The following is a 12,111-nucleotide window of genomic DNA, read 5'->3' as shown; positions in this document are numbered from 1 at the left end:
AACTTTTATAACTGAATTTTAAGAACTTATTTGCGTATCAACAATTTATTTTTCAATAATAAAAATTGTGATTTAAGAATGTTACCACGAACATTATTAAATACTTTTTAAAATATGTTTTATTTGAAATTTTATACAGAAATTATTTTTTGAAAGTATATATTTGTTATTAATGTAAATACAAAAAAAGTTAACGTGAATTAAATAATTTTTTTAGTTTAATATTATATGTTATATTCAAATAGGTTAATCGTGAATGTTGAATTCATGACTTAATTTTGGGTGTTTTTTAACGATGAATTTCAAAATTGTTATGTTTTGGATTATTTCTTTGACTATTTTACTTCTATTGACTATTGGTAAATCCCTTGATAACATTTTATGATAAGTTTGCTTTTAGATGTATTCAAAATATGTACATATATTATTCGATTATTATGTACTCGAAAAATTTCGTAAGGAAGTTATTCTAAGTAATATTTGAGACTGTAATTATTAATAATATTACGAGATAGCAGGAGGCTATGAAATAAAAACTGTTAATGATGTTAATTATAAAGTTCTCTCAATGGAAGTATTTCTTGTTATAAAATTAATAAAAGTTAATGAATTTTAATCAAAAGTGATAAATTCTGTACCACCTCTGCATGCTTACGGAGTGTAACGTATTTTGTTTACTGTCCGTTGATATTGTTACCAGAGTACCAAATTTATTCCATTCCGCTGCCATCAGTAAGATACATTAATAAACAAATCGTAGTCCAAGAAACGAACGCTTAAAATCTATGTAATGAAAAGATTCTATGAAAGTTAATAAAAAAATGTGATTTCTGCCAAATTTTTTTACTGTTTTAAAACTTATAAATTTAATTTTATAGTTATACTCTTGTTAAAAAATCACACTTATTTCAATGTGAATGCTTTTGATGAATCCCACGAGCTCAAATAATTTAAGTTTTACTCTTGGCCTTAATTGGCTTTTTTTCATAACTGCCATTTGCATGCCTGCGTGTTTTTATATTTAATTTAATTAATATAATTTTCTATAAAATTGTACACACACTTTGATACCACTGCCGAAAAAATTCAGTTTACTCATTCCTATTGCTTGTTTGAAACTTTTCGCTTATCTAATTTACCCTACAGAAGTGTTTTTATTGAAGCGCAGCTGGCACATTAAGTTCTTTATTTCTTAGAACCTGTAATATCGCGGGCGGCTCTCCGATTTGAACTGTCGCTGTCAAATACATTAATCAAAAAAGCACTTTTCTAAATCACCAGAATACATTGTTACTAACATACTTGCTCTATTTTGAACTTCTTCATTTTTGAAATTGATAAAATTGCTTAAAAACGAAAATTTACTGTAAAAATTGCTGTACAATATTTTGAATTTCAGTCTTTAATTACTACTATAATAAAGAAGAAATATCTGTGGCATACCATCTGCTGTGAGCTTTCTCTTCAGTATCCTGTTTCTGTCCTTTCAATATTCTTTGACTATTGTGTGTGAGCTTCAAGGCTTGCTGTTAATTTTTATTAAAATTTTCCCTTTCTTCAGAAACTATATGAATTAGACTTTCATACATTTGAATATCTGTGCAAATGTTAATATCAACGGACTTTAATTTTTTGCATACTTAGAAAATTAATTTTATATGTTTGTTTAAAAACTTCCATGCGCGCTCCCCTTTATAACCTTATATCTGTATATACGTGTCTATTTTGCTTTACGGATACTGTAGATTCTTAGTATTTAGTAGTTTCAAAATAGTTTATCAATTACTTTATAATTAGAAAGTCTTTTATTCATAGGTGCCAATAGTTCCATAATAACAAATTCAAAAAGTGGAGTACCTGTAACTACCCATTGTGAATATTACAATGAAACAACTTGCGTTAATGGTTCTGGACAAGGATGTAATGAAAAACAGGAATGTAGTCCACATGAATCTGGAAAACGAAATCATTGTTTTGTTGTATGGCATTTGGAAAGTGATGGAAAACGTACAATTAAGTTGAAAGTAAGTACAGGCATTGAAAGAAAACGTTTTTTTTTTTTCTCCTTTATTTTTTCCGTTAATAGTTGAATATTAAATCCATGATTGATATCGTTGTACAAGACTTGATCGGAAAAGCGACTAAATAAAATATTTACAAAATTAATTATTTTTAGGGTTGTTTTTTAAATAGTTTTGAATGTTATAACAAGACGGAATGTGTGGAAAAATCACAGTCGCCAAATAAGAGTTACCTATTTTGTTGTTGTGAAGGTGATATGTGTAATCAAAATTTTACATGGGATCCATCACCTACGGAACCTCCAAAACTCGGTATCAGTAAGTATAAAGTATTAACTCTTAATGAAATCACTTCTATACTTTGGGAATCTTCGCTGATCGCACATGTGGTGTGTGTATGAATGGTAAAGTTTCTGTTTTTCGACCTTTTTTATTTCTCGACCAAAATTCCCAAGTTACTCGAAAAATTTTGAAATTTTTAATAGAATACGATGTAATTTTCAAATTTTTGCTTTATTACTTACTAATTAGACTGATAGATCAATAAAATCAAATGATAAATTTTTAGTTAGCATAAATTGCACATTAATTAACAAATCAACAACAAACAATAAATTAAACAAACTATACTCGGCTGCCAAATGTACGACAGTCAGGACAGTCTTTAATTTAAATAAAAAATAATTAACTAAATTAAATTAACAAAATTATATAGTACATATTTAGATAACTATAAAAACTTGCTTAATATAATAAACATTTTAATTGTTAATAATTAAAATGTTTGAAAAACTGTGATGTAACATCAGTCTTTCGATTAAATAAATCATAATTTTCAATATAATTTTAGTAACCCGCAAAATAATCAACTAAGAAATCAAATTTTAATTCGAACTAGACTTTCAGAAATACTAACAACATCATCTGATAGACGGTTTCTTATTTTAGTGATAATGTTTCTCGATAATGAGAAAACACGCTCATTCGCCGTTGATGTTGGCTTAATAGTCATTTTTCAAGATTAAGCGTTCTATGCGTAGTAGACTCAACTAACTGAAATTCTTTTTTTGATACTTAGACTCGTCACGTGTTATATACGAGCATTTTTTTAGTTACCCAGCGCATGGTAATAATTTCTTGAGTTTTCGAGGCGTTGAGCTTTTTTTCCCGTCTCGAGAACTCTCGAGCAGAAACTCTCATGGAGGATGACAAATATGTTATTTGTAATTGTAAAAATGTACAGGATTATTTAACCAATGCTTAGGTCTCAAATCTTGAATTCATTCATTATGAGAGGAATTCTGCCAAAGAAATCTTACCGCCCTTAATATTGAATGAAAATTATATCTTTATTTGCAACTAAAATGCATATCAGTCTCCAAAAGATTGGTTGCATTCAAGGAGAGCTCTATTATCAAGTATTCTTATAATTTTGCAGCAATAGATACAACAGAATATGAAGAACAAATGCAAGTGAAAATAGTTATGGTATACGTTCTAATATCAATATTAGCAGTCATAATACTTATCGGTGGAGTCTATTGGTTCTATGGACCTCATCGTTTAACTTTATTTATGGAGGTACATCAATTGATACAAAAATTATACCATTGTTATGTATATTACATTGATGTTTTGTTTGAAATTAGATTCCAACAGACGGTGGTCGTCCTACAGCACCGTCGTCACCAAGATTAGGCGTACGACCTATTCAATTAATTGAAGTGAAAGCTAGAGGTCGATATGGTGCAGTTTGGAAAGCTCAATATAAAACAGATGAAGTAGCAGTTAAAATATTCCCAATTCAAGTAAAAACTATTTGTTTAATTATTGATTTCATTCTATTTACAAATTTTCGCACAGAAGAGAATAAGTCAAAGCATTAAAACCTAGTATCCGTTTGGTTTCGTACGTAAAATTCATTGCATTTTATTTAATGCTTTTTCCTAATTACTTATTAGAGTTTAACGAATGTAACTTTGAAGTATTTTTCCTCGCTAATATGTAAAATTAGGTAAATAATATTTAAGGTAGTACGAGCCCCAAGGCAATTTTAGATTTTGTGTTGAAATTATTTGTACCTTATTTTCAACTTTGGTGGTGAATTTTGTTTTAACTTAGACGAAAAATAAGAATATAATTTTTCGATATCTGCCTTGGTTTTCGAAATATCGCCCCCCCCCCCCTTAAATTTTCAGAATTGATTTAAACTTAATCCAAATTAATACTTAAAAAAATCAAGCTTGTTATTTAAAATTGTCTTGGTGCTCGTACATCCTTAAATTCAGCAGCTTTAACTTGTCCGCTATGTGAAAACTTTAGTACATGGCTGATTATTCGTTTACTCTCACTTCCACCACATTGCAAGATTCAATAAAAGGAAAGGATAGACAAAATTCATTTCTCTCAACTTTGCCGAAATTTGTAAATGGAAAAATAAAACTTTGTATGTAATTGAAAGTATAATTAAAAATAAAAATTATTAATTTAAGGATAAACAATCTTGGATATCGGAACAAGAAATATTTCAGTTACCAAGAATGAGTTGTCATCCAAATATATTACAATATATTGGAGCCGAAAAACGTGGCGATAATTTACATGCAGAATTTTGGTTGATTACTGCTTACCATGAAAAAGGTTCCTTATGTGATTTCCTTAAATCAAATGTATTAACATGGTCACAACTGTGCCGTATTGCTGAAACAATGTCCAGAGGCTTAATGTTTTTACATGAAGAAATTCAAGCTAGTAAATCGGATGGTTATAAACCAGCAGTAGCACACAGAGATTTTAAGAGTAAAAATGTCTTACTCAAATCTGATTTGACTGCGTGTATTGCAGATTTTGGTCTTGCTTTAATTTTTCAACCTGGACAACCTTGCGGTGATACGCATGGTCAAGTGAGTTTTATTAATTTTTTTTTATATCCTTACAAATGACAAATGATTTTTATTAAATAAGACTATTTTTAACACACTTTTATTAGCTTATTATGTATCTATGTAACGAAATCTTTGACCGTGATTTTCATCCACTTGAAAACGTCGGATTGAGTTGTAACTTCGCACACTTATCAAGGACCGATGACAAGAAAATAATTTAATAAGTTAGTTCGATTACCCTGACCAGAAGCTTCAGGATTAACGATTTAACACTAATTATCATCGTTAAAGACTAAAAAAGCAAAAATAAATAATATCAGTTGGGCTGAAAAGTTCGTAGGCTAACATAGTAAAACATTTTTTTGATTTCGAGGCTTCGGTTTTGGCGATGACCTACCTATTCATCGGCGCAAAATCTGTTTCCGATGAGCATTCTCTAGAGATCTGAGATAAGAGTATACGGTGGATGCGAAAGTAATACGAAGCCCAATTCATGCAATTTTATCATCGTTATCATTGATTTGAGACATGGCGGTGCATTGTCTTAATGAAACAGCTAGTTGCTTCACTCAAAATGATTTATCTCACAGACTAATAGTACGACAGCTGTCAAATTTGAACACATGTCTTTTAAAGGTTAGGATTATCTAAAAATAATATGGATTTAACACAGAAGCGCCATCTATGCGCCAGCCTACGAAATTACCAGTCCACCTAATGGTTCTAAGAAAAAAAAGACTAAGAAAAAATTCATTTTATCTTTAAAAAAGCATGGGGTACTTTTTAAGATACAGTAGAACCTCGATAAGTTAAAGTCCAAGGGAAACACAAAATATTTTAAGTTATAGAGGTTTTAAGTTATCAAGGGTCTATGTTAGGTAAAGGTTAATATAGAGGTATGTACATGTTTCTATGTACCCTAGTTAATATAGAGGTATGTACATGTTTCTATGAGTTACTGAGGGCCTATACAGAGATTATTTATTTAAGTTATAGAGGTTGCGTATTTTAAGTTATAGAGGTTTTGGGCTCTGATGGGAAGGGAACATAGTATTTTTTGAAGTAACAGAGGTTTTTACCGAGGTTTAAGTTATCGAGGTTCTACTGTATTTTATAATAACTTTACTTTTACCAATATCTACCAATAAACCCAACGCAATTTTTACGATAAACACCACAAGCTTTTTTCTTAGTCATTTTTTTTCGAACTTATTTTCTACTTTTTAGGTCAGCTAGTTATAAAAGCGTGGATTTTTAGTTTTTTCAACTATTATTTATTTTATATCAGTTTATTTCATGTATTTATTTACATAATAACTTTTAAGATCCTATTAAAATTTATTAAATATGATTAATTACATACGTTGTAGGTGGGTACACGAAGATATATGGCACCAGAAGTGTTAGAAGGAGCTATTAATTTCACAAGGGATTCATTTTTGCGAATAGATATGTATGCATGCGGTTTAGTGTTATGGGAATTGGCATCAAGATGTACAGTCACCTCGGCAACTCTCAAAGAATATCATTTACCTTTAGAAGAGGAAGTCGGCCAACTTCCAACACTTGAAGATATGCAAGAAGCTGTTGTACAAAGAAAAGTGCGGCCAACAATAAAATCAGAATGGAGAATGCATCCAGTAAGACATTAATTTTCTTTAACATAATGACTGAATAAGCTAGACGGATTTATTATACCATAACCTAAGATAATATACTTCCCCATCGGCTGTTAATTAATTTTTGTCTAGATTAAACAAAGTTTTCTTTTATGAAGAATAAGATCTGATTGCAATTTGGAGAGCTACCTGATAAAGACACGCAATCTCATAAAAGCCAGCTTCGGGATGTGTCTTTAGGCGTTTTAACTGTTTAGAGGGTTTTTTGATTGGCACAGTTTCTCAAGAATATCGCTCTTTTGTTGTCTTCCTCTCTCAGAAAATCTTTTATCTTTCATTACTCATAAATGTTTTAGGTATTACGAGCACCAAGGCAATTTTAGATTTAGAGTTGAAATTTTTTGTTCCTTATTTTCAACTTTGAATTTTGTTGTATCTTTAAAAGACTAAGAGATAGAGACGTGTTCTGATAATGGCGGATAAAATCACTGATGTGGGGGCGGAGGATGTGAGGGTGAAGGTGAAAATCTGCTCATGACATGTAATATGTCCGTACTTTTTCCCATATAATTTACGTCACCTAAGAAGTGATAATTGATGTGGGCGGATGACCAGGTCTTGTCTAAGGAGTGAAAAAAAGAAATTAAAAAAATCATAATTTTTCTTTTGACATTTCTTAAATTAGGGTGAAGGAGATACAATTTATGCACATCTGTTAATAATAATGTAAGAACTGATAAGTTTGGAGTTTTAATTAAATAGTGTAATTTTCACACCCCCTTTACATAATGATAACAAAATTGGAAAGGCTACATATCACGAGCAGAACACGCCTCTATCTCTTCGTCCCTATTAATGTAAAGTCTACATTTCTAAATTTTATTCTTATTTTTAGTCTACGATGTAGACTAAAAATAAGTGCCTTGGTTTTCGAAATATCGAAAGCTAAATAATGAAACCAAATTTTCAATTTTCGATATTTTGAAAATTACTCCGAATATCGAAAAATTTTATTCTTACTTTTCGTCTTATATTGTTAAGTTATAACATAAGTCACCACCAAAATTGAAAAAATATATTTTTTAAGTTTGTGTCCCCACTACCGTGCTTATACATCGTTGATTAGTCGGGCACAACGAGTTTGTTTGTTTTTAATAATTTATTAAGGTTTTAACTTTTATTGAAATAGTTTTTTTTTTTTCCACCACCTACTTTTGGAGAATGCTATGAAAACATATCATCCATCTACGGTTTTATCATAAAACCAATGTTAAATATGCCTACTTTTGAAGTCATTTATTTATTTAAATAATCGGGCAACCCCGCCTAAAACTTTCTTAGCCCAACTTCATATAAAAAAAATCAAGCTATTTATTTAAAATTCCCTTGCGATTCATTATTATTTTTATTGATTTTGAGATTATCCCACGTAAAAATTCAATATTATAAAGACTGAAAACTTTGTTGGGATCATCAATTTCGACATTCAAAAGAATAATTTATTAAGCATATTGAGGGGATTTGAGGCCGGAAGATTAAACAGTTGCTTAATAGTTCGCTATTTTTAACACTAAAAATGTATGATTTTAGGGCATGTCAATGCTATGCGATACAATGGAAGAATGTTGGGATCACGATGCAGAAGCACGATTATCTGCATCATGTGTAATGGAACGGATAGCAATGCAAAGTAGATTTTCTGGTACACTTCGAATATCTGATGTTCAACAACAACAAACCGATACATTAAATGTTGCTATGTTAGCGTGAAATCACATTTATTTAGATCTCGACATTCCGAATACCTAAAACACAAATACTCCTGTTCAACCATGTTTTAATAACATTATGATACGTACCTGTAATTTACTGCACTATTACGGTTGAAGATAAGCGTACATTAGGTCGATGTAGTCCGATTTGAGACGAATTGCATTGTCTAAATCAATACAAGTTTACATAATCTGATCTGATTTACCCCGTCCTAATGCGCGCTTACTTTATCTTAACATAACTTTTTTTTTTTTTTAATTTAAAATTTTATATTTAGTACTTTATTGATTGAAGGAAAAACTCTTTAATTTTCATTGTTCTGAATTTATATATTTAAGGTGATCCTGCAATAAGACCCGATTTTTTACGCGTTCATTGAAATTGTCTCAATTAAAATATGTAACAAGCATAAAACTAGCCAAAATAAGAAAATTGTTTGTGAAAAATAACTATTTCGTTCTTGCGTTCATTGAAATTGTCTCAATTAAAATATGTAACAAGCATAAAACTAGCCAAAATAAGAAAATTGTTTGTGAAAAATAACTACTTATAAATATCATAACAAAAGACTGTTTGATGACCTTATGTTTTTATAACATCATATCACTATAAATGTATGTAAATGCTTTTATTTTTTTGAAAAAAGTTCGTTGACTCACAATTTTTATTTTATCTTCCATAATGTTATTTGAGGATCACCTTAATTTGGAATTCAAATTATTTCTCTATTAAAAAAAAATTGTACTTGTACAAAAGAGCTGAAATGTTTTTAATACGTTTTATATTTGATGATTGATAACATTTTTCATGAAGAATAAAAACACTTTTGATCAAAACTTCGCGTGAGTTACAATATTATTGTTTATATTTATTTAAATGAAGTAATAATTTTTCCGGCTAAAACGACGTTCACACGATCAATATACAGAGTGATATACTCGAAAAATAACTTTTATCGATAAAAATGCTTTAAGCGAAAAATGTTGGAAATGTTTACAGATTCACAGAACATAGCTAATTACAGATTCACAACCCGTAGCTAACTTCTACAAGCGATTGCCTTTACTTAATATAATTAAGTATAAATTCTCGACTTTAACGTTTAATGTTATTAATTATCAAATAAAAATCGTGCATTATTACATAATATTCAAAATTTTAGCTCTGTTTAGAAAAATCTTACTATTCGTAACATAGATTGGAATTAACTTTGAAATTTTTTGATTTTTATTTAATTTATGATTAACTTAGTTCAAAATTAGTTTTCTAATATTTTTAACGTTCGTAATTATTTACACATGAATTAAGGTATCTTTATGTTAAAAGCTGTTATACATACGAAACATAGGGAAACCACTAAAACTCGTCAGTTTATACACTCTCATTTCAATTTTGAAAATGTCTACAAACTAGCCGGGTATGGAGTTTGAAAAAATAACGTGTCAACGTTAAAAATGTAAAAACATGAAATAATTATTGTATTTAGTTTTGAAGTAAAGTTAAAAAATTTCTGTAAATACAAACTAAAATTAACTGCCGATTTAGCACTTTCACAATTTGTAAAAAAAAAAATGGAGTAAAGTTAAGGAGATCCTCCCGATACCTAAAATAAAATTAAGCCTATTTTCATAAAAGCAGTAAATTTGCATACATTGAATACCAAATAGAATATTAAATTGTCTATAATTTCCCAGATCTTTTATTTTTATCTCATTCCCGAAATTAATTCCCTAAATCGTACTCTTCCCTTGTCAAGATAAAGTTAAAACCAATGGATGTACCAATTGGTGATTCAAAAATCTTAAAATGGTTTAATCTTAAATGGTAACGCTAATTCTTTGTTTATAATATCATTTCTACACGATTTTAGAAATTGCGTTTCATAATTTAGCAGGTGATAGAAACTCATTTTATTAAGACAAACAAGCCTTTGAAAATGCTTTATCTATTTTTTTTTTTTTTTTTTTCATAAAGGTGTAGTAAAAAAAACGTCACAAAAGACAATTTTTATACAAGTTTAAATTTTGGGGATTGGGATTTATATTTTTAATGTAATAAATACGATCTGAAAGCTTGAAATTCTTTTTGGCTTACATTTTATTATTTTTTAGTTCGTAAGCTTTGATATCATACGTCTTCCTAACTTTAAAACTTGCTTTTTAAAACACAGTCTATAGAAAGAAAAATTTTTGATCTGGAGAATATTTTATATTTTTTTCATGAAATAATTCTTAATTCCCTTTCTTCTTCTCTAATTATATTTATAATATAATTTTTTATAATTATATTAACTTTGCAGAGTCTGAAAAGAGGTTTCAAAAACAGGAGACTGCAGTTTTCCATGTCAGTATTCAACAATAATGCCACATATTTGATTGATATAACTTTTTTATAGAAACTAATGCTATTTATAATATTCGAAAACAATAAAAAAATCACCAAATTGCAGATATATTTTCATAAATACGAATTTAGCCATGAAAATCCTTTTATCCTGTGAATAATGTTATATTTTTTAATAATATATAATATTTTGTTTTTTACTTTAAGGATGGGGGCTAATGATTTTGCCCAGAATATTGAAAAATATTGGTGTAGTTTTAAATAGCCCAGTATTGTCCGTTAAAGTACACGATAATCGTATAAGGAGTGGCAATGAATTCAGTTACATAGGAGAATTTTATAAAATGGGCGCAGTTTAATGAAAATTGATGTAGGCAATTTACTTGCCTCTTGTTTTTTAGAGCCAAGTAATCACAATTTGTATAAAAGCTTGTAGATTTGTATAATAAATTTCTCTGACTCCTTTACCCTTCATTTAATTTAGATAACGCACAAAAGTTAAATCACAGTGTCTCCTTATTTTTACTTCCGTAAAATACTAGTAGTCTTAAATTTAATATTAAAGGAGAGAGGAAATTTTTATCTTCAGATGCATGTAACGAAGCAACAAAATTATCGAGTTGTATCACACACTATTTTGACCCCGTCATAGTCACCTTATTTTGTACAATTAGATTAAATAAGGCGGCAGCTGTTGAATCAAAACAATGCTTTGTCGTTTGAGCATCGAGAGTAGTGATACGGTAAAAGTCTTTTTTACAATAGCATTTATATAAAAATTAATTTTAGAAAAATCATAAATAAGGCCAAATCCTGTCCAAAATCATAACAAATATGTGCAATTTAATGAAATTAATTTTATCAACTTCTCGAAAATAATGAAAACATTTGAAAAATAACAAAAAACATACCTACCTTAAAATCAGGGGTAGGGATTGAATCTTCGTGTTAGTTTAACTCTTTAATAATTAAAATAGGTATTGTTATCCGTAGAAACTTAACCGATAAGCGAGTAAAAATATTTGGATTTTTGAACGATTCAATCGTTTGAGAATTGAATCCTTCATAGGAACTATTAGTATTACTCCTGCATGTATTGCCTCAAATTACTGAACATCTACCTGAAATCATAATGCGAGCCGGTCTCGTCCTGTATAGACTACGAAAGAATTATACTTGAGTAAAACAGTAGACAAACCTTTAGAGATTTGAAGGTTAGTTGATTTCCTAGTATTTAATATAATACTATGCTGTTCCGTTATTTTTACCATGCAAGGCTATTATTTTTATTTTATTTTTCCACAGCATTACTAAAAATCTTTTAGTATTAGTACAAAATTATATATACTAATTTATTGAAAATCTAGTTGAGTTAAAAACAAGTATAATCTTTGTTTAACTCCCGAGTTAAACTACAGTGACAATTCGTTCTGAGGTTCAACTCATGGAGCGATACAGTAGTGACATTTT

The 12,111-nt window shown here is 29.1% G+C and overlaps 1 protein-coding gene across 1 annotated transcript; it reads left to right on the top strand.

The window, feature by feature from the left end:
• The first annotated feature begins 210 nt into the window (after positions 1 to 210).
• On the top strand, positions 211 to 8,734 carry LOC123293970 (activin receptor type-2A). The gene is made up of 8 exons (XM_044874988.1): positions 211 to 359; positions 1,816 to 2,024; positions 2,177 to 2,339; positions 3,460 to 3,602; positions 3,671 to 3,829; positions 4,514 to 4,924; positions 6,277 to 6,546; positions 8,116 to 8,734. Exons 1-8 carry the CDS (start codon positions 296 to 298, stop codon positions 8,293 to 8,295), a joined length of 1,599 nt encoding a protein of 532 aa, XP_044730923.1. The 5' UTR covers positions 211 to 295; the 3' UTR covers positions 8,296 to 8,734.
• Positions 8,735 to 12,111: the final 3,377 nt, after the last annotated feature.

Source organism: Chrysoperla carnea, chromosome 2 (genome assembly GCF_905475395.1).
Source record: "Chrysoperla carnea chromosome 2, inChrCarn1.1, whole genome shotgun sequence".
Classification (NCBI taxonomy): domain Eukaryota; kingdom Metazoa; phylum Arthropoda; class Insecta; order Neuroptera; family Chrysopidae; genus Chrysoperla; species Chrysoperla carnea.
Note: the sequence above shows the minus strand (reverse complement) of the source record. Positions and strands in the feature narration are given on the sequence as shown.